The sequence below is a fragment of the Brachycentrus maculatus genome, unplaced genomic scaffold, assembly GCF_059751285.1.
Source record: "Brachycentrus maculatus isolate JH-2025_06_01 unplaced genomic scaffold, ASM5975128v1 h1tg000040l, whole genome shotgun sequence".
Classification (NCBI taxonomy): Eukaryota; Metazoa; Arthropoda; class Insecta; order Trichoptera; family Brachycentridae; genus Brachycentrus; species Brachycentrus maculatus.
The window spans coordinates 7,501-32,247 of record NW_028280794.1 but is presented as its reverse complement, the minus strand read 5'-3'; the positions used below and the strand labels follow the sequence as shown (position 1 = coordinate 32,247).

The 24,747-nt window shown below is 30.5% G+C and overlaps 1 protein-coding gene across 7 annotated transcripts in view; it reads left to right on the top strand.

Moving 5' to 3' along the window:
- Positions 1 to 24,611, top strand: part of LOC148312428 (angiotensin-converting enzyme-like) — a 35,163-nt gene extending 10,552 nt beyond the window's left edge. The window contains exons 1-13 of one of the 7 annotated variants that reach the window (XM_088277263.1): positions 1,431 to 1,600; positions 12,400 to 12,621; positions 13,276 to 13,531; positions 13,621 to 13,764; positions 13,857 to 14,048; positions 14,195 to 14,292; positions 14,810 to 14,982; positions 15,711 to 15,835; positions 17,260 to 17,387; positions 18,126 to 18,340; positions 19,844 to 19,984; positions 21,092 to 21,267; positions 24,416 to 24,611. In XM_088277263.1, the coding sequence (XP_088133389.1) occupies positions 12,409 to 12,621; positions 13,276 to 13,531; positions 13,621 to 13,764; positions 13,857 to 14,048; positions 14,195 to 14,292; positions 14,810 to 14,982; positions 15,711 to 15,835; positions 17,260 to 17,387; positions 18,126 to 18,340; positions 19,844 to 19,984; positions 21,092 to 21,267; positions 24,416 to 24,489 (1,935 nt within the window). In that variant the 5' untranslated portion in view covers positions 1,431 to 1,600; positions 12,400 to 12,408 and the 3' untranslated portion in view covers positions 24,490 to 24,611. Of the gene's footprint in view, positions 1 to 1,430; positions 1,605 to 8,133; positions 8,161 to 12,399; positions 12,622 to 13,275; positions 13,532 to 13,620; positions 13,765 to 13,856; positions 14,049 to 14,194; positions 14,293 to 14,809; positions 14,983 to 15,710; positions 15,836 to 15,884; positions 16,010 to 17,259; positions 17,388 to 18,125; positions 18,341 to 19,843; positions 19,985 to 21,091; positions 21,268 to 24,415 lie in introns of those variants that run through there. The other 6 variants (XM_088277262.1, XM_088277266.1, XM_088277264.1 and 3 more) reach the window with 6 other exon arrangements.
- The last annotated feature ends 136 nt before the right edge of the window (positions 24,612 to 24,747 follow it).

The window sequence follows — 24,747 nt, the reverse complement described above, 5'->3', positions numbered from 1 at the left end:
TCGAAGTCTAATGAGAGATGGATGATTCAAGTCACAGAACTTCTCACAAAACTAATATTGAAATGTAGAATCGGGAATAAGCAATAGGTACGCTCGGTAGTAAGGAAAACGACATTCCCATTATAGTAGAATGTTACAATTATGATAGAATGTAAAAGAAAATGCTCTAAGAAATATTGTATGTTCTGATATCATTGGTGCTGGCCAGGGTAGGACCGCCATTTTGTTTTCTGTTTTCTGAAAATACTCGTATCACTTTATTATCAACCGCTGTCTGATTCAGTATTTTTTCCATTGCTAAGGAATACTATCGTATATGTTTATGTTGAATTTGTATACAAATAAAACATGCATAAGACTGACGTCCTTGATACCAACAATGAATGCATAATTATTATAACAATGAATAATAATTATTTTTATCTTATTAACGTATCGTACAAACTAAGACCGATAGTTAGATAGTATGGAAGCTTGACTATACATAATATGAAGACATATAACGTTTATTCTTTTTATTTTTGTATTTAAAAAAAATATTGTATTACAAACTCGTATGTATCAGGATGTAATAGAATAGTTAGTTTATTGTTTAGTAAAAAAACAATAACTGATATAAGTATTTCAATTATCTACAAAATATATTATCTAATTTTATAAAATATAAGTTTCTTATTATAATGTAGTATGGTAGAACGAGGCGATTTGGAATACAGAATACACAGGATAAAAAAAAAATATTTCCTTATGTAAATTGGAGTAAAATATTTTGCAATGAATTGTTTGAATTGTCTTCTTTCAAAGAAATATTACTGTCAAAAATTACTTTTATATTTTTAGACCCCTTGGGAATCGAACCTGGGACCTCTAGCTCGGTAGATAAATGCGCTCAATTCAAGACATTTTTTTATTTACCCTTGTTTGTTACCTGGCCTTATATTTTTGAAAACATATAATTTTAATCCTAAATGTCGTATAAAATGATCATTAACATCGTGCAAAAAATATACAGAAACAATTATAAAAAATATGATTGATTGCTTTCCTTGAATCAAAATAAATTCAGGATATCAAAAAAAACATCATTGCTTGTATTATCTTAATTTATTTAAAAAAAAAACTCTTTAATTCAAATCAAAGTTAGCTAAAATTATTCTCTATCTTTATAAGAGAAAAGACGATCCAGTTTACGCACATTTAGAACGACTACGCTATCATTACTGCGTAATATTTCAATCCCAAATTTCGAGTTTAATTGGTGCAGTCAAAAATTCTGTTCTCAATTGCTGAGGCTGTCTTTTGAGAGTTTTTGACCATGTTATTCCAAAATCGCGATTACATAAAAGTATTGACATAATATAATGTATAAACGTGTCCTGATTCAGTCCTGTATTCTCTGTAGCCACATGCAACACAAAATCATCACGGATATAATATGTAAGTATCCCACGACTACTCGGTAACTTCGGTTCATTGTAAATGTATGTACAATAGCTGTAAATCTGATACTCGGTGACCTGGTTATATGTGATCAGTGACAAGTGCAGTGATTGTTCCTTAAAATGATTTGGTAGCCAAGATAATCGCTATCTCGTGTAGGGTATGTACGTATTCGTGCATTTATTTATTGCTGTGGTGGTATTTAAGTGGTTCTAATAAACATACCCGCTCTATAATGGCCGAATCGATCTCCTCATTAAAATGTATACGTTGATTAATCTGGAAAAATCATTGGGAAGAGTCAGCATCGAGGAGCATTTTTCGCCAACATTCAAGCTGAAATCCCATTCAATCCATGGTACTGAAACTTATCTTTGTCTAGATCTTCCATCTCGATGTTATGTCGCCTAACGTCTGAGCTCAAGGACTGAAGAGTCCGCTACACTAACCACGGGACCTCAACCCGACAAATTGATCAGTTTTACTCTCCAGTTCTTTAGATCTAAAAGTAGAATACATTCAAAGTTTTACTGATGACTTTTCAAAACGATTCCCATGGAAAAAGAAACGGTGCAGGAACAGTTGGCACTTTTAATTGTAAAGATGAATATGAAAATAAAATCAATGGTTAGGGCCCTTGGAGTTTCATTCTGGTACTCGTACAAGCAAGTGTAAGCTACAAAAGGCAGTGCCAACATGTAACAAGCACAACATGATCAAAATAGCACCAATAATTTGTTATTAATCACATTTTACGACATCCAATGTTTTTGTGCTAGCATATCCAATATTTTGTATGCATTATTTTATTTATAAAAAATATATATTCAGTGAGTAACTAGTTTCAAAAGATATGACACAGGCTTACTGAAAAAAAAATGTGTAGGCACCGGTGTTTCTATCAGAGTTGACTTAACCTACTCAGATGTTGTATATGTATTCAAACAAGCTTAGTTTGTTATTGCTTATCCATATACATCAAGGGATGTATTTGTGTTAGTGCTATGTTTTTATCAATTCCAAGTACCTGCAATCTTCATCTAAATGATAAAATATTATTAACTTTCTAATCAATAATATTTTAATTAATTCTATGCAAATAGACTCGATGAGGCAAAATACAAAAACTCCCATAATCCTTTTATAAACATAAATTATATATGAATATATCGGAGCTTATTCCCGAGAAATAATATCTTCCAAATTATCTATGTGTTACTTCAACTTTAACCTTAAACGTGGGGATTTCTATAAATAGATTTGACGGAATATATAAAACGATAAAAAAGTCTAATAACTATTCTTTTTATGTAACAGGAGTGATAAAAAATATCTCTCGTGTATTTTGTAGGTTAAGAAAATTGACAATCTCAAATATACTAAATTTGTTTCAAATTCACCTAAATAAAAACAGAAAACTCAAAATAACAGGGAAATATTACCACGTAAAAAGTATTAACGGTTTTTTTTTGCAATATGTCCTTGAGTGAGTTTGAAGTTATTATTTTGCCTTTATTGCGTTTTGGTTATGCTTGGCGACACCCACAAATTGAATTCAACTTTATTTTGGATTAAAAAAAGTACATATCCTTTCATTGTGACTTGTGACTAGTTGTTTCGTAGTAGAGCGTGGAAATGTATTTGCTTGTAGACCTATTAATTATAGCGATTCCATACTATATGTTGAAAGCATACTGTTTCTAGCAAGAAGAAGACCCCTTGAAGAATAAACTATAAATATCCCGGTGGAATTATAAACTTCAGAAATTATTACCACGCAATGAACTAAACACTTGAAAGTACACAAAGATGCCTTAAGGTTCAAGCATCGCTTGGGAGATATTCATGATTACAAAACACTACATTCTTTATATACTTTAATGTGTCCAAAATGATATAAAACATCTCGTTGAAAACTAAATGTACCTTTGCGACAATGGTTTATCGCTTTTTTCTTCTCACGAGGGAACACTTTCCATTTCTCGACATAGCACACCAATCTTCAGTACCTAATTCCTTCATTGTTCAAGCGGCCAGATTATGAAATGAACTGCCTCTTCACCTTAAAAAAAATTCAGCATCTCAGGTGATCTTCAAGAAACGTCTGAAACATTAGTATACATCCTAGAAACCGTAATTGTCCACCATATAATCCATTATTTGGTCCCTATACCTTTCTCGCTAACCCTCTACCTGGTCCTATTATCCTATTCTTATCCTATCCCCATTGCCATCCTTGTTGTCATCAATTGACAGTTTCATAATTATAAACAATGTTTTAATAATTTCGACGGCCCTTACGTAAAGTACTCTATCTGCAAATCTGTCACTTTACAGGAGAGAGCTTAGAAGATATTTTCAACGTATTTTTAAAATTAATTAACGGTTTTATCTGAAATTCTAAACTAGAGTTATATATTCAAAAACATATAAAAGAATGTATTTATTCGTTTTAAAACTTAATGCCTTGTCAAAATTATGTATTTAGCGTTTTAGGAGTTCAGTTCATTTCGAAAATTCGATGTAGATAGCGTCTTATACGCCTGAAAACTAGGCGTAATTTGTTTTGTATATATATTTTTTTTATTTTATATTTATGTATAACGGTCAATTGATAACATACACCAAATATCTCAAAATTGACAAAAATGTAGTTAGAGCACTTTACGTAGGCACGTCAATTTGGTCATTCATAATCCCTTTTTTTGCATTTTTACTTCTGTGCAATATAAGCACTATCGGCCCATTTATTTCTAGGTCTCTCATAGAGATGAGTTAAGTTTAATGTAAAAATGTAACGGTATAAACCTTCTCCATTATAACTAGTCCATTTGTTGATATCTCAACATAGATAAAGAAGAGCGTGGAAGGATTTAGAAGAATGTAAAACACAAAAAAGCTATTTACTTTATAAACTAACTAACTAACCATCACGCCGCTTCCCCGCAGGGGTAGGCAGAGAGAATAGAGCGCCACACCACTCTGTCCTTGCAAACATTCTTCGCCTCTTCCACGTTCATGAATCTCCTCATACATACCCGCCGATTGTTACGACTCCTAACCTGACCACTTTCAAGTATTTGGCATACCTGATCTTGCCATGTTTTTCTCGGTCTTCCTCTGCTTCTTTTCCCGCTAACATTCGCCTCATAAATTTGTTTTACCGTTCTTTCCTCACTCGTTCGTTCTACATGTCCAAACCATCTCAACACACCTTTCTTAATTTTATCGATAATCCTTATCTCAGCTTTGCATTCCTTCCTTATTTCACTATTCGTACATCTATCATATATCGTTTTGTCGCACATTCTTCTGAGAGATCGCATTTCGACTGCATTCAGTCTACTTTCATCCTTCTTTTGCCAACTCCATGTTTCACTTCCATACATACTATTTACTTTATCCTTTTCGTAATTGCAAATTATTCTCATAATTATTTCATTTTCGGGTTTTATGTATACCGTTGTGCCTGGACCCTTTTAAACGCAAACATGTAGGGAGATGTGTTAATTTTTTTTTGATGATATAATACAACATATTTTGCTACACCCCTGTTTCCTAAATAGCAGCTGTTGACTTACAACGTCATATTGATTCAGAAAAATAATAACAATTAAATCAGCGATAATTATTTAAGATACTTAATGATTACATATATTTTGTAAAAAACTAGATTAATAAAAATATTCAATGTTGTGTTATGCGAAAAATAGGAAAAACCAATAACTGAACGACGTTGGCTTTATCAATGAAATTGTAAAGTCATTTTACTTAATGAAGATAAATGGATAAAGATTTAAATTCAAATTAAGATTTAATTTAATGATAAATTTATAAAATAATACACAATAGTTCATTTATCATCTTTGCTTACGAATAGTAAGGAAAATTTTTAATAAAAGTTTCATATTTAATCACATAATTTACAAATTATCAATTTATTTATTTTAGCGAAGGCGCCGTAGCGTAGTTGGGTAGACGTTCGACTGCGAAACTGGCGTCGCGGGTTCGATTCCCGCCAATTGTAAAAGGAATTGAAGATTATTTTCAATTGGTCTGGGTGATGTATTTTTCACATTTACCTTCCCTATCCTTACTATCCTACCTGCAGACAAGAATCTAAAATAGACGCTTTGCGGGTTATTCCTTTAAAATTAAAATAAAATTGGCAGCAAAATTAAAAAAAAAAACACACTCACGTCTGAAACCGCTTGGCATTTCATATTACACAAAGTAAACAAGGAATGATAAGGAGGATTATACAGTTGAAGGATGAATTTCGTTTCCAAAATAAATAAACATAAATATTATTTATTCTTATTAGAACGAGGTTGATTGAAATAATGTTGAGTAAAAAAGATTCGCAGGTCGATTGCTATTCGGAGCGCTGACAAAAAATTCAAGGTTCAAATGTTTTCTTTCGTATTTAAATCAGTACAACCTTCATTTAATTGTATTTTGAATTATTTCACGTCATGAGGTTGATTAAGAGGTTTGTTTCAAGTCGAAAATGTAAATTATTGTCCTATTCAAAGTGCATTTTAATTATCATTTTGGGTGTGAAGAACGCGCAACAAGAGATTGTTCTCGAAACTTTTATTGACATCTCAACAGATTTTTTAATGATCTATATACACAATGTATACGTGATCACTTACAACCAGTTAATAGCAGATCGCAAGCCTTGTACAACGATAAACACAGTCAATTAAAAACAAGTCAAGAAATAAGGAATTAACAAGGATTTTTTTCTAAGTTCGCGAAGTGATTTGAAACAATCTCTCAAACATAAATACTAGTTTTTACTCTAATTACTATATTTAAATTTCAATAGATTTCACCACTGAAAATTTGTATGTGAAACACGAAACATCATTGTCAATTGGAATAAACATATTTTTTTCAAGGCAAAGAGAGGAGTATTAACTGGATTTAAGAATTTAGAGTGAATGAATGATGTAAGAACGGTGAAATAAATTTAGAAGGAGAGGAAAGCCAAAGACAAGATATGGCCAAGTACTTCAAATCCTTGGAAGTAGACTGATTAGATGAATGGATATGGAAGAAAAGAAGTATGTGTGTAAAGATAGGGGAGTGTGACGATCTATCCTCTCTGCCTACCCCTACGATGATCTAAAAAAAATCCTTTACAATGCAAATAGTCGTAGCAACATTATTCAATGATATTTTTGACATCTCAACATAGATGTAGAAGAGTATGAAAGTCTGGGTATTTACAGGGCTTATGACCTATCATTGCTGGTTGCCAACCTATTATAGGTCATACATAAGCACTGTAAATACTTAGGTTTTCATATTCTTCTTCATCTATGTTGAGATTAAAAAAATGTCAAATATCTCAAATAAAGTTGAGAAACCCAGATTTGTGTACAAGTATTTGGACACACTCAAAATATTGTGAATCCAATAATATGGTTGTTCAGCTAACATATAACTTATGTTTAACATATAAATAATATTAATATATCGCTCACTCCTTTCAAGAACGTCATAAATCAAAAATCGTCAATTTTCTGTTGTGCATGTTTTCGGAATGCCCGGAAAATGTACTACATCCCACCAAAAGAGGCATATTTTTAACTTAATATTTACCCACTACAGGGCAAAAAGTGTTGTTTTTGCATTTTGAAGAAGAGGTATTGTTTAATTATTTTTTTAAATATATTAAATAATTTTGAAATGGAGAAAAAACCTTCAGGTTTTACCTAAAATAATATGTTGCACAGTAAAAAGTTTAATAAGTGGCTTGATATTTATTTTTAATACATTCTATTATATTTTTAAACTTTAAAAACGTTCTCCTGAAAAATCAAGTATTTTGATTTATGACGTTCTTGAAAGGAGCGAGCGATATGAGGAAACTGGTCAGGATTTAAATTACATTAAACTCAATAAAAACTCCTGAATTTCGTTAGCATTAATATACCAACATACAGAATAAGATAAAATACACTATTTTATTATCACCGTTCTGTCAACAAGTATCATGTTATTCTCCGATATCGCGTAAACATCGACTTAATAGGTAACGAATACACAACAAATATTCATATTTTTAACTTAAACCTCTGGAAATATAAATAATCTTTAAATAAATATTTCACTTAATAACTCTTAACTCTTCTTTTAATTTTTTTATGTTTTATTTTATTATATTTAGTCTACACCTACGAGTGATTTAAGATTTTACTCTTCTAAGTAACTGTTCTTTCAAATACATGAATTTTTATCATTTTATCTTTGAACTAGGTACCTTAGATTTATCTAAATTTTCATTGCTTGTGCATTATTTTAACTGTTCCTTACATTTACAGCTTATTATCTCTACCCGGTCTACATTGTAAACCTAGTATACACAAAAAAAGAGAAAAAAATTGAGAATATAAATTATTTTACAATTTTCGTAGAATTTACTCTTGATCACTTACCCATTCCTTTATTTTGCCTTTGTTCATATAACTATTTTAGTAATTCACATTTTCATTTGAAAATAAATTAAAGTTACCATATAAAAACGGTAAAACCAGCGCCGACGTGTTGGAGTACCGCTTCAACAATTTATCGATTAATTAATCTAAATCCGATTCTAAGCTGGCAACACAAATAAAGTCCGAGCAATCATGCGATCACACTTGAATATATTAAATACCTGAAAATCGTTGTGATGACTTCAGTCTGAGTCGCGAACTCGCCTTATTGGTACGTATGTATTAGCTTTACATTTCGTTTATTTTTAAAAGTAAATCTTGTCTTGAGAATATTATTTGGCGTTCAATAACCTCCCAGCGTAACGTCTCGAGCTGAATGAAGTGAAAAGTGTGTCCAAAGAACCAAGATAAACGGTGTTTAATTCATTTACTCCAGTGGAAAACTTCAACACTGGATTTATTTCTAAATATTACGCACACGAAATCAAATTTGATGTGATTAATAAATTATTCAGTGATATTAATAAAGTAAATATTTACCATCGTGATTTCAGTAACGCGTGAATTATAATGCAAAATCATTAATTAGGTAGTTTTGAAGTTCGTTTATTTACTTGCTTTAAGTGTGTTAACAGGTATTCAATCCGTTCGAGTAACATAACTTTACATAACTTTAATTAGAGAGACAACCAATTTTTTATTAATTGTTAAATCAAGCACAGATTTTTTGAGTTTACTAAGTTGTATTTTATTGTTAAAAAAACATATAAAAATTAATATTGTGACAATTGTTTCGCCTATTTAAGGCATTTTCAAACGAATGTGACGATTAAATGGACTGACGGTTACAATTCTAGGTACTCTAGTAATAGTTTTACATGTGCAATAATAATTTACGGGAGACAACAAAATAAAAATAAAATTTAGTAGATGGAAAAAATCTGTTGGATTTAACAATGAATACATAGATTAAAAACATATTTACTTAAAAATAAACAAAATAACATTTAACTATCAATTCTGGACTGATAAGATTAATGTTTTAATTGAAAATATGTTAGATTTATGGATTGGCGGAATATCAATTCAGATATTTTATTGTAACATTAAACATTTGAACAATAATTTCACTTTTGTATAGTAGAAATATTTTATTTTGCTCCGGGACTAATTTAGTTTACACATTTGGTCTATTAACTGTTTGAATATATTATATATGTATGTCCAAACGTAATATTTATATAAATATCTAAATTATTTGAGTATATATCTTAAATTACAAATGACTTATGTTTTTTTTTAATAGATGATTGCCAAGTATGTTATCTTAAACTATGATAACGATTTTACCGGAATAATTATTGTTTTATAATTATTTCGTTTCAACGCAATGCTGTTTTTTATTTAAAACTCATAATACCACAAAAATTAATAAGTCAAGCAATTAGTTACTTTTATGTAAGGAAATATACAAATTTGAGCATATTAAAAAAAAAACTGTTAAATGTATATGTTATATTGTATATGTTATATCGAGTCGTTCGTCAATATATTAATATCGTGTATACACACATATATATACATATATGTTTGAATAATATGTTATAAGTATAATTATTCGTAATTGTTTTCTTAACACATAAATTATGTAATAAGTTAAGTATTTGTTATGATATGCTTTTATGACACACTTTTTTCTTGAGTGTGTGCATGAATTATAATTATTTTTTTATTATTTTTTTTTTTATTGAAATATGAACTTATTTAATTGCATTAAATTTTTACAAAATCGGTCTCCATAATTGATAACCGTAATCTTACTGCTGGCAAATCATTAATACTATCTTATAATTTTGAGGATATATCAATTATGTAATATTGTAATATGTTTATTCTTAACTGCGTGCATAAATTCGAATTATTATTAATATTAATTTATACTTGAAATATACGCCTATTTGAGTCATTTTCATGAATTTTCACCAAATTGGTCTTCAAAAATCATAACTGGAATCTGACTGCTGTCAAACCAGTTAAAATTAAGTCGTGTAACCGGAAATATACGTTACCACGAAAAATTATAGTGACGTCATGTATATAGAATCAAGTTCAAAGGCACAATATAATTAACGATGGTACATTACGTGCTCAGGCTTAGAACACAATGACAACAAGTCCACTAATAGCAATATTGTGATATTCGTACAATAATAAAATAAAAATTATAACAGTCAATTTCCATTTTTTATTATATGGTATTATATTTAATAAACAAATGCTACTTTGGACATGTGGAACGAATGAGTGACGAAAGAACGGTAAAACAAATTTATGAGGCGAATGTTAGTGGGAAAAGAAGCAGAGGAAGACCGAGAAAAACATGGCACGATCAGGTATGCCAAATACTTGAAAGTGGTCAGGTTAGGAGTCGTAACAATCGGCGGGTATGTATAAGGAGATGCATGAACGTGGAAGAGGCGAAGAATGTTTGCAAGGACAGAGTGGTGTGGCGCTCTATTCTCTCTGCCTACCCCTGCGGGGAAGCGGCGTGATGGTTAGTTAGTTAGTTAGTTTATTTCTTAAAATTTATTGTGACGCAGATTTTAAAGAAACAGTCGTACTTATTTTATAAAATTTAAATTAAAAATGCATGAAGTAAATTAATTAATTTAATGAAATAATATCATAGTGTATTATATCTATCAAAACATTATACATCGTATTTTTATTATTTACATTATAAAAATAAATGATTAAATGAATACTTATCTTAAAAGAAATATTTTTATTAATATGTCAACATCGGTAAGGAAGTCTATTAATTAAAATCTTGGGAAAAAATGCAAATAAAGAAAATGAGCATGTTATATTATTTTAGTTTTTTTTTCAGAGAATGAAATTTGAAAACCATTTCGTGTATAACACATAACCATATTTTATTGCAAGCAAAAAAGTTGTGTATTTACACTTTCATATATTTATTTAAGCAAGTAGCGCTTTCTGTAAACTTGTGTTTTTTCAGCTAAAAAAGTGCAAGTGATTTTTGTGAATGTGCAAATATACATGGATATTTATTTACAATATTTCACAGAGTTGGATCTGATACTTACAAATAATATTTTTAGCCTGTTCAAATCTTTGTACTTTTATTTAAAAAAAATGTTATTTATTGACTTGGCGTTTAATTTGTAGAACTCCATTTTAATTTATGTATTAATTTTAAATCAAACACAGATTTTTTGAGTCTACTAAGTTGTATTTTATTAACAAAAAACACATAAAAAATTATATTGTGACACTTGTTTCGCCTTGTTAGGGCATTATCAAACGAATGTGAATTGTATAGCTACATAAGGACTGTAGTCCATTTGATCTTCACATTCGTTTGATAATGCCCTAACAAGGCGAAACAATTGTCACAATATAATTTTTTATGTGTTTTTTGTTAATAAAATACAACTTAGTAGACTCAAAAAATCTGTGTTTGATTTAAAATTAATACATAAAAAAAAAAATGTTTTGGTTGAATGTTGAACAGTAAATAAGGTGATCCCTTTAACAAGCTAGTAAGCCATGCAAATGCCCATTCTCTATCTTAATCACCTATTCGTCTCTAACTTATAATAAAATATGGTTGTAAAATTAATTCACTACCTGATTATAATGTCTACTAGTTCAATATTTTTTCACAGTAACAGCTTCTTCCTCAGGACTAATTAATACAAAAAACTATCTGCTCAACAAAAAACTGATATTTGGCTGCAGGGCTTTGATACGAATTTTTCGTTGATAGACAGTTACAGAATGAATCAGGGATGTTCAATAAGTGGACAAATCAACGGACTCTTAAATAAACCATAAACTTATATTAATTAGTCTCCAGGAAGAATAGAAAGTATGTTCAAATAAAATGTAAAGTGAGTTTATAACAATTTTACTATGTAAGTTATAAAGTTGAAAATCACAAGGTTGTGCTTAAAATATTGAATATTGATTGTATTTTTCGTTTTTTTTTTTGGACATCAACAGAATGTGATAAATTGGTTTTATTCTTGACATGCCTGTATTCATGTATGCCTGGCTTGGTAATCGAAATATCATCAAATAAATTGAACAAATATATAAAAAATTATAATAAATTAGACTTATTATCGCATTTCAGTGTACCTACTTAAAAAAAGTAATGATTAAAACTAAAGGATTTATTATACTTGTAGAATTCAATACTTTAATTTTCAAACACTTATTCACTTTGGGTTCTTATTATGTAGGTACCTACTTCAAACATGTTTAAATATTGATGTAGAAAGGTTTTTTCTATCAAATAGTTAAATTCCTGTCTGGTATTTGTACAGTTACAGACAAACAGTAAAACCTGATTTTGGAGAGAGGTGAATTAAGTCATCGTTGAATCTCGAAACCATTCAACGTCCTTTAAAGAGTGAAGTGTAGAATGTGTTTCCTCATTAATAATTCAGTTGACTTATTTGGTATTTCTTATTTATTTTAGCAAGTTATAATGGGGGTCGGCATCACGGTAGCCATAGCAGTTATCCTGGCGATAGCCCTTCCTTTGACGTTAGGAAAGGACACAGCACTGGAGGATGCAGAATTGACAGCAGCTCAGTACATGGAGAAGTTGGACAAAGCTGATTCTATAAGGAAGAACAATGGAACTCTAGCAGAATGGCAATATGGATCCAATGTCACCGATGCCAATGATCAGAACAGGGTAAAAACATGATAAAATTATACCATGATTAGCTGTATTTACCTCTTTCAACGTTTCAATGCTGAGATTTTTCTTAAATGTATGCTAAAATAGAAAAAGACTTTCATTTGCAAAAATGAAGTGTGTACAAAATCACCAATATTTTTATCAAATATTGACCGATTTATTTCTTTTTAATATTGGTGGAAAATATATCAAATTACTCAAAAAAAATAGTAGTTTGTAATAAACATACATTTATTTAATAATGAATGCAATTTAAGAAGAAAAACAAAAAAGATTTTTTTATTCACAATAATGTGCAAAGGTCGTACGAAATTGGCTCGTCCTTGAAGTTTTTACTATCAATGCGCATTTTATTATTTCGCGGGCAAAAATAAAAAAATAGCCCCTAACAAAATCGATAAGAAACCGCGGGGATAAAACTTTTAGGATGTTCTTATACGGTGGCTTGACTTATTATCATAGCTATCAAGGATAATTGTTCTGGAAAACCTATTGGTACTGCCAAAATATACTCCACTTCTCAGATGCTGTGTGAAGACCATGGATTTTTCCTTCACCTTTTAAATAGCTTCACAAACAATTAATCAAAACTGTTCCCTTTCGCTTTCAATCAATCAATTGTTAACTCACATGCTTACCTTATTCTAGATTGAAGTGTCCTTGGAACTTGCTAGAGAAGAGAAAGAAGCCTGGAAAGAGACAGTCAGCTACAACTGGGCTGATTTCCAGGACTATGAACTGAAGAGGAAGTTCAAAAAATACTCAATCCTGGGAAGTGCAGCTTTGCCCGATGACAAATTTGAACTGCTCAAGAGATCGATTTCGGAAATGGAGAGCAATTACGCTAGAGCTAAGATTTGTGATTTCTTCAATTTGACCAACTGTGATCTTTCTCTAGAACCAGGTTAACATCCAAGATAAATAGTTTGTTTAAAGTAATGATGTTGATACTTTTATAAAACATAACAAATTTAATTTTCTTTTGTTGTCTAGAAATAACTGAAATCTTTGCAAGCAGTGAAAATCCCGAACAGCTGAAGCACACATGGGTTCAGTGGCATAAGGAAGCTGGAGCCAAAGTCAAAGGAGCATTCACTGAATATGTTAAATTAAGCAATGAAGCTGCCGTTATGAACAGTAAGAAACCTTTTTTATAATTCTCAATAAATGAAATCACCCAGGAATTCATCTTAGTAACATTTAATTTACAAGAACTATTTCCGTTTTAGATTTTACTGACAATGCTAATAGTTGGCTTAGTGAATACGAACAAGATGACTTTGAAGATGAAATGAAGACGATCTGGAATCAGCTGAAACCGTTGTATCTCCAAATTCACGCGTATGTAAGGAAACGTCTCTGGGATAAATATGGAGACAATGTTATATCACGCAAGGGTCCTATTCCTGCACATATGCTGGGTGAGATTCAAAATCTAAGAATAAAATTATAAAATACATCTACCTATATTAATTCAAATTAGCGAATTTGAGAATTTTATAAAATACATAAAGGTTTGATTAAGATTGAAGGATAAAATGAAAATAATGGAAATGAATTATCGTAGGTAATGTTTGGGCCCAACAATGGAGTAACGTTGAGCCATTCAGCAGGCCTTATCCTGACAAACCTGATGTCGATGTCACCGGGAACATGATTGAACAGGTACCCCATTTGATTTAATTTGTTTATTTCAATCACATTTTTGGATTATTACTTTTCTACTTATGAAGTACATACGGTTTATATGGTATCTCAAATTCATACTATTAAATTAATAAAAACTCTTAATGAAGACCGAAATAACCCATTATTAAAAAGAGGATTCAAGTAGCAGTACATTAAGCTCAACAATGAAAATTCTGACTTCGGACACTAACTAGTCATCTCCAAGTAACTCTTCATCTTTTTTGTTGTTGTTGAAAGTCCACGATAGTGGTGAATCTACCATTCCGAATGGTGGATCTACATTTCGTATCTCACAGCGTTGCCGCAAAATGTTTAATTACAATTTGTCAAAAACAATGTGATTTTCATCAGTCAATTTTTCCCTGATACATCCTTTCGTTTTATTTTGACCGCAACTAAATGAACGATCATTTAGTTAGTTTAACCACGAGATCCGACCCATCGTCTATTTTTTTTACCTTCTTTCTCTATGGTTCTTTGCGTACTATTGCAGAACTACACTGCTTTGAAGATGTTCGAAATGGCTGACGAATTCTTCCAATCTTTGAACCTGACTGCCATGCCTCCCAAGTTTTGGCAAAACTCTATTATTGAAAAGCCAACTGATGGTCGTGATTTGGTTTGCCATGCTTCTGCGTGGGACTTCTACGACGGAGAAGATTTCAGGTAGATTTATACTAATGTTATATGTCCAAATGGGCAAGAATATCTTACAATATTTTATGGAAATGTTAGTATGTATTGTATTAATAAAATTAATCAATGAAAACTGACACATATAATGATTGCTTGAAACAGCATAACAAAGGATTGTTCCATATTCCAATACACTCGAACTGTACTATTGGCGACTTATCAAAACTACTCTTAGTGAGGTAGAACATGTAAACAAATTTCAAAACTAAAATATCAACCCATGTCCAGTGTTTTCGCTTAGAATTTTCACTCAGAAATCACATGAAATTGGAGTAACTTTAAACATGAAGAGTTGACCCACTCACAAGTGGGGAAATGTTATAAAATTGGAGAATATAACTACATTAAGTGGGAGTTTAAGTAAGAATATGATAAGCGGTGTTGGATAATCCTAAGCTAGATTTAAGAGTCACTTGAACGCTAGGTAATATAAAAAAATGTCCACCCATCATTAATTTTTATTACCCGCAAACATCACAAAAGCATATTTTTATAAATTTAATTACTGTTAAATAAATACATTAAAAACAATTTCATTTGTATAAATTAAAATTTAATTAATATTTACGTTTGGTTTGTCGTGTTTCTGACCTACAAAATAAATATTATACGTTAAAGAATTTTAATGTGTGTTAATCTTAATAAATATCACAAAACCGAAATTTCGAGCTCATGAGTATCATTTTTGTTAATTTAAGGATAAAGATGTGTACCTCCATCAATAGTATTCACTTTGAGACAGTCCACCACGAAATGGGCCACGTTCAGTATTATCTGCAGTACAAAAATCTGCCTGTGGTACACAGGAGAGGTGCAAACCCAGGTAATGATCTCTCTCTACTTACGATTGATTTTGTTTTCTGATTTTCAAGGATTAAACAGTGCACAGTGGTAAACGCGATCGATTTCGAAACGGTTCACCACGAGATGGGACATATCCAATATTTCTTACAATACAAAGACCAGCCGGCAATATTTAAAGAAGGAGCCAATCCAGGTTTGATTTTACCATAATGTGATGGGATTATGGGCATCGATTTGGTGAACTGTGATAATGCTTTGTACTTCAGTCGTGTTTTTTCATTATTTATTCTTTCTGTTTTATTTATTTGTTTCACGTCTAGTTTTGTTTATCAAAACCCCTGATTGATACGCGATTGCCATTTTACAATTTGTTCATTTGATCAAGGATTCTTCATGAATATGTAAAATATTTTTTTTACTTAAAAAAATTAATATTTGTGATTTTACTATTAACAAAAATACTTAAATTTCATACTATTTCCGTGAGCATAAGCAGCTCATTATTAGAAAATAGGTATCAAATTGTAGTACCATACAGTGGGCTCGAACCAAAAAACTCTGACTCGAGAGTCTGCGACACTAACCGCGGGACCACAAACCGACACAATATAACAATATACATCACGTAACTGACAGTTAAAATTTTCCGATTTTTGTTTTTTTTTTGTGAATAACGTTTAATAGCATTAATTTCATCGCCGTTGATCTCATCTACGTTGAAATTGATTAAGAAAAAAAACGCAATACTCTAATTTTGGAATTAGTATATATACGAGTATACTTTAATTGAAACCTTTATTCACATTTGAGTTCACTCTCTCAGTGAGATCATTAATTTCTCAGCACCATTTGTTTGTAGTTAAGTAATTTTTTAAAGTTGGTTTCGGTCTTTTTTTTCTCGGTTTTAGAAATTAAAGTTTACATATTTTAAAAAAAAAAGATGTACCTTTAATAGATGGGCTTTATTTAATATATTTTATTTCAAATATTGTGTAATGATTTGTAAATCAGTAATGCAAAGGCAAAGGGCTATATCTGTCTCAGACCAAATTTTACAGGAGAGCAAAAATAAACTTGTGGAATTAAATAAATCATTTGTTTTATGCATTTTTATATGTACTAATCTTAATAAAACTTCATAAGTATTGAAACTACAGCTATATCCTTTTGCCAGAATTATGGCATACAGTATTTTGAACATTATGTGGAACAAACATAGAAAATGGAATTTTTTACAGATATACCCCTTTGCCATTACACTACAAAAATATTAAATTATTATAATTTTACTGTTCACTCTTTTGTATTAAATAACATTTTTTTATCATTTTGTTATATCTAGTATTTTATCAATGGTGGTGTTTTAACTTGGATAATAAGCGGTTTGTGTACAAAATATGTTGCAAATTTAATAATAAAACAATATAATGTAATCTATTTTAGGATTTCATGAGGCTGTTGGTGATGTGATGTCCCTTTCGGTCTCCACTCCCAAGCACTTGAGGAAGATCGGACTTCTTCCAGACGAGGCAGATGACGCACAGAGTGAAATTAACCATCTCTATAGCAAGGTACATGCAATATAATTCATATATATTCACATATGTGACGTAATTTTGACAATAACGAGCGTTTATTATTTTTTGTTTTTCAATGATATATTTTAATATTTTCTGCTTTTCTCTTAACCACGTAGGGAAATATAAACATTAATTGTACTGTAGGTAAAAAAATACCATTTTAATTTTATTTGAACATTGACTGGGTTCTATATACAAAACAAATATTTTTTTGATATTTTTCTGACAAAATAAATTTAAATAAATTTATTTAAAGTGATGTATTAAAGTTTAAAAAATAATCATATTCAATATTGTAAGCTAGATTTAATATATTTTTATTATCGAAAAAGATTTTCGCTGCTATATTTAAATAAATAATAAAATTTATATAAAATCCTGCTCAAAATCCTAAACTTATATTTTATTTATGTAATTAATTCATTTTGTCAGAAAAATTACATGAAACCATGGTTTTTAATTCCTACCTTGTGTATACGACATAAAATTTTGTCTAGCCTTCCACCAGTCTGATGATCTTGTAAATGACGAAACCTGTTCACTGGTAAAATAAAATAAAAGTGAAAACAACTGCAAAATTATTTTATTACACAAAATGCAGTTCTACTGAGAAATATCAGTACCAAACATAAATTTGATATAAATTAAGATAATTACTAGTTTATTGCATACTTTATTTTGTGATATGAATTCGTTTACCTTAAGATTATATATGGTGTATTTTTTTAGGGCATTGAAAAAATTGTATTCCTGCCATTCGCCTACCTGCTGGATGTATACAGGTACGCCATCTTCAGGGGAGAAACCACTCCCGATAATTACAACTGCCACTTCTGGAAGCTTCGTGAGGACTTGCAGGGACTCGAACCTCCGGTGACCAGAACGGAGGACGACTTCGATGCCGCAGCCAAATACCATGTCTCTGCTGATGTAGAATATGCCAGGTAACGATTTTTAGACTGCAATCTATATAAATAAAAAAATGCAATGTTCATTTGTTCAAAATCACCTTTTTTCATTCGGGATATTTAAAAAACTGATTTTTATTAAAATTTTGCTAGCTTTGGAATTTTGGACACAAAACTGTATTCGAATACTCGCCTGTTTTTTTTTATATACGTGTGACTGGTATTTATTCATGAGACAAGTAAACACTTGATTTAAAAAATTACAGCCCTTTTGACCACAATAGCAGCGCCATCTGTTGTTACAGCAATGCACACACAGTACTAAACATTGCTCATGGCGTACTCCTTGATAAATGCCGTCACTTAGCATTTTGAATGTTTCGATTGCATTTTCGTTTCATAGATTTTCAACATGCTTATTGCTTCACAAATATTGTGATATTACACAAATTAAAATTAATGAAATCTATTTTTTTTCATTAAACCATTAGTCCGGTAGAGCTTATAAAAAAAACTTGTTGAATAAGACGATGATTAAAAAAAGGTAATTCAATTACAATCACGGTTTTCATTTAACTCGTAATAAAATAGTGTTAATATTTTTTTTAAAATAAAAATTGCCCGATTAGTTAAAAGCAGTAATTATTTTACTTTGTATTTATTCAAATACTTGAAAAATATAGTTTGTTTCCGTCAATAGATGGCGTGAATATTATTGTAATATAGTCAACACAAGAAAATAGTTTATTATTGATAATTTTTCGCTTACATATTTAATTTTTTTATAAAAATAATCTAAATAAAAATCTCACATCGGCAAAGCTTGTGGACGGGTATTTAGTACAATATTATGTATGTTATACTTTCGTAAGAGAGACAAATTGTAGTAATTTTAAACAAGAAAAATGTGAAAGAATAGTTAATACTTAAGTATATTTTTGAGTATTAATATGTTTAACACAAATAAATATTAAACCAGGAGTAAACAAAGTGAGTTCATAATATAAAATCACCAATTTATGTTAAATTGAATTACCTCAAGAAATTTATTTATATTTCTGACTTCCCATGAGACAATATCGTCAATTATTTTAAATTTATTTTTAAATTTAAATTACCCCGTTGCTTAGTTAAGTTTTTTTTTATTTATTTATTTAGTAAAGTTACAAGATTTTTTTATAATTTAATTCATTTGACATTTCTACTTTAACAATCTTAAAATAAGCAACGCTGTGTTCTCTCACATAAAGAGACTAAGCTCTTGTACTTAGAGAGGGACTTACACTCATTGTTCATTATGTATTTTTTATTTTGTGTGTGTTTTATTGATTTCTTCGAATTTTTGCAGCATACTTATTTTAAAATCTCGAACAAATTTTTAAAATGAAGCAGATTATTAATATGATTTTTAAACTTGTTTTATAATGATTTTTGCAAGTGTTGTTATAAAATATTTTAGCTGCCGCCTTTTTTAAAATCCGCTCGAATCACTGGATTATGTTTTGAAATACGTTTTCAAATTTCGTTTTATGTTTTCAGATATTACGTCAGTTTTGTGATTCAGTTCCAATTCCATCGAGCTCTCTGTGAGAAGGCTGGAGAATACGTGCCCGGTGATGAAACTAAAAAATTGACTAACTGTGACATCTACCAGAGCAAGGAAGCTGGAAATGCTTTAGCGTAAGCTGTTTTTATTTATATTTTTATGTGAAAAATAATACTGTTTTACTTTCACATACTTAATAACAAAGTATCCTATTCAAATCCTGACCTGTATAAAAATCTCACGGCGTGAGCTTGATATAAGCGACAGAAAAAATAACACGATATATATATATATTTATATATATATATATATATATATATATATATATATATATATATATATATATATATATATATATATATATATATATATATATATATATATATATATATATATATATATATATATATATATATATATATATATATATATATATATATATATATATATATATATATATATATATATATATATATATATATATATATATATATATATATATATATATATATATATATATATATATGATACGATAGCCAAGTTTCGAAAGGACACGTCCATGAAAGTAGCTGCTAAATGGTAATGATACAATAAAAGCATTTCTGCTCCCTTTCTCGGAGTATAAGTATTTCTCCATAACAAACTGTACGTGTCCACACTTCAAAAAATCAAACTGGAAAGAGAAATGTCAAGAAATACGAAAAGCACTCTCCGTTTTGATCGTTCATGAAGTTCATTACTATGGGTGGTTCATACAACAGATTAAAAATGCATATTTATAAAAATAAGGAAAGAATGGAAGGCTGAGATAAGCATTATCGACAAAATTAAGAAAGGTGTGTTGAGATGGTTTGGACAAGTGGAACGTATGAGAGAGGAAAGAGCGGTTAAACAAATTGATGAGGTAAATGTAGTTGGACAACATGGCACAATCAGGTATGTCAAATACTTGAAAGCGGCCGGGTCAGGAGTCAAAATAATCGTCGGGTATGTATGAGGAGATGCATGGATGAGGATGATGCGAAGAATGTTTGCAAAGACAGGGTGGTATGGCATTATATTCTCTTTAGATAATAGAATGCCATACCACCCTGTCTTCTGCTCTCTATTTGCTAGAAATAGAACATGAGTGGCGTGATAGTTAGTTAATTGGTTAAACTAACTGCCTTTGACAAGGTTGCGATACCTTGGATAAGTTTACTTAATTGGTTATATTTATGGTATTTTGTTTGTTATTTCAGTAAGATGCTCCAGATGGGATCTTCCCGCCCTTGGCAAGACGCCATGGAAGTCATCACTGGACAGAGAAACATGGACGCCGGAGGTATCCTGGAGTACTTCAAGCCTCTGCAAGACTGGTTGGAACAGGAGAACCAGAGAACTGGAGAATTTATTGGTTGGGAGCCAAGCAAAGTCCGTAAGTATTTTTCCATTGTCTTTTTTTATTATTTTACGATGTCAATGTAAAAAGATTCACAAAATTTTGAGTGTCCAAATACTTGTTAAAAAATCTGGATTTTTTCAACTTTATGTTACACACAATTATTGTGAAAATATATGTTTTTGTGTGTGATCAATGCGAAAATTGTAAGTTTAAGGCATTTCTTAAAAAAATATGACATACTATTAATTCTATGATAGAGAAAATAATCAGTTCACAACATTTTTGGTGGGTCCAAATACTTGTTCACAAATCTGGATTTTCACATTTTGCTTATTTTTGGTGCTCAACATAGATGAAGAAGGATATGGATGTCTGGGTATTTACAAGGCTTATGAATTGTCATAGGCTGGTTAAGTGATCACTTTACGCAGTGCAATATTCACCTTTTTTATTTATTTATTTGGCAGTCACCCAGTGAGAGTATATTTCTGCCAGTGTCAAATCTTATTTTATTTACAAACAAAATAATAATGACACTTGCGTTTAGCTTTATCATTTTTGAAATTATGACCGCAATTCTAGAATTAGTTTCCTTATGATATACAACCATACTACTCGATTTTTTGGATTTTTCGGATCTAGATATATTGATGAATCTCATGACACAGTACATATGGTTTCACAACAGCCATCTATGTTGGATTGCGAAAGCTGAGATCCTTTTATTTGTACGCAAGATCCGAACCCATGCACAGGTCATAAGCCTTGTAAATACCTAGACTTCCATATTCTTCTTTATTTATGTTGAGATGTCGAAACATAAAAAATTACACCATAATACTGTATTACAGGTCAATTTTTTTCAATACCTAAACAATTAAATTAAACCATCACCATCACGTCGCTTTCCGCAGGGGTAGGCAGAGAGAATAGAACGCCACACCACTCTTTCAAACATTCTTCGCCTCATCCACGTTCATGCATCTCCTCATACATACCCGCCGATTGTTAACCTAACCTGACCACTTTCAAGTATTATCCACTGACACTTCGTGATGGAATTGCATTTTTTATATATTATTGGATTAAAACCAATATTTTTAGCTTTTTCACTTTATTTTTATTTGACCAGCGACCGGGTTTCGTCGTTACCGACATCATCAGACCAGTCTGATGATGTCGGTAACGACGAAACCCAGTCGCTGGTCAACTAAAAATAAAGTGGGAAAGCTAAAAATATTGGTTTTAATCTAATAATATATCACTTTCAAGTATTTGGCATACCTGATCATGCCATGTTTTTCTCGGTCTTCCTCTGCTTCTTTTCCCAATTACATTCGCCTCATAAATTTGTTTTACCATTCTTTCCTCACTCATTCGTTCTACATGTCCGAACCATCTCAACGCACCTTTCTTAAAAACAACAACAAATGGTTCTTAAATAAAGTTATAATAAAAACCCTTATCCGCACCCCAATGGTGCATAGGGCACTGCGTCATATAAACGCAGTGATATATTGATCGTTTTACACATGAAGGAAAGGTGATCAGCCCTCCGCTTCAGGTACCAGTCCAGGGTAATATTGAATAAATATTACAATGAAAAAATCACTTATATTTATTTTACCCCCTTTGGGAATCGAACCCGGGACCTCTAGAACGGTAGCCGAGCGTGCTGACCATTACACTACGTAGGCGGACATAAAGTTAAAAGTAAAAATATTTCTGTCGCAGTTATAAGTTATTTGGTGTGTCAAAATATGATTGATGGTTAGGTTGAATAGATAACTACGAACCTTTCACTTCTTCAAAAATTCTTAGTCAATCTGATCATTAGTGGATTTTCTAAAAATGTACCTTCGTAATTATGTAAAATAAACAAAGCCGTTTCATTATCAGTTGCTCAAAAAATCTTAACAAATACCATTATTTAAAGCCCTTCATTTATCTGTTTTTGTAGTATTCGGTGTAGTAAAAGGTAAAAAATATAAGCACATTGTATTTTTTCTGTTGATGAGAACTTCTGTAGTTTTAGAAACTAGTCGTGTTTACATTATTAGTCTGAAAAGTGGTGTTATACATCTGTTTTATTCTTACATATCGCTCACTCCTTTCAAGAACGTTATAAATCAAAAATCGACAATTTTTAGTTGTTCATGTTTTCGGAATGCCCAGAAAATCTACTATATTCCAGCAAAAGAGGCATATTTTTTACTTAATACTTACCCGCTACAGGGCAGAAAGTTTTGTTTTTGCATTTTTAAGAAAACGTATTGTTATTTTTAAGTTATTTTTTTAAATAAACTAAATATTTTTCAAATGGAGAAAAAACCTTTAGGTTTTACCTTAAAAGATCTGTCGCACTGTTAAAAGATCAACAAGTGGCTTGATATTTATTTTTAATACATTGTATTATATTTTTAAACTTTAAAAACGTTCTCCTGAAAAATCAAGTTTTTTGATTTATGACGTTCTTGAAAGGAGTGGGCGATATATTTAAATCGTCTAGTTATTTCACGAACTTAATTTTTTTTAAATCGCATCTTAATAAAGATGAAGAAGAATAAAGAACTCCGGGTATTTACAGGGCTTATGGCTGTCATAGACTGTTAAAGTGGTCACTTTTCACACGTGCAACAGTAACTAATCTACCAATGATTGACATTTACGCTACTTAACTTTTTGGAACTCCTAGATATGTGATCCATCTCATGACACAGTACATATGAGTTCACAACAGCCATCTTTGTTATGTTGGACTGAGAAAACATTTATTAAGCAGAGTTCTATTTATTTGGATGTATGCAAGATCCGAACCCCGGATTAATTTTACACACTGGAAAAAGCCTGATATTAATTAATTTTGTTTACTTCCCAAACATTGAATTGAAGTGAGTAGACCTATGATTGCAAGGTAAATGCAATGCTGATCACAATCATCAACATTTGGTGCATAAAATCCCTTGAGGTAGCATTTTACGAAAATGGCGCTATATAAATAATACAAAAGTATTATTATCAGAAATTCATGATAAAAGAAATACTGTTTTGAGATCGTGAATAAGTTCGCTTTTCAAACATGCCATATGTAGGATGCTATATTTGATAATATTATATGTCTTAATGAGTATGCAGATCATGAGAATTATTTAATTGTAATTTTTTTGTTATTTTTTTGCAGAGTACTGTACTGATTCGCAAAAGGCAGAGATCAAGTCTAACCAGAGGAAGAATGCTGATTCTCTGAACAAATAAGTGTGATATAATGAAATACAATGATTACTTAATAATTCCTTCCATAATCTAGCAATCCTTTCATGCATTTTTTATGTACATTATTTAAAAGTGAGATAAAATAAAATTTTAATTGAATTTTGTTTTGTTTTTCATTTTTTCCTGAAAATGGTGTTTAAGACACCAAATTCACATTCCCTAACTATTACACTACGGTGGCGGGTGGAATATATATATATATATATATATATATATATATATATATATATATATATATAT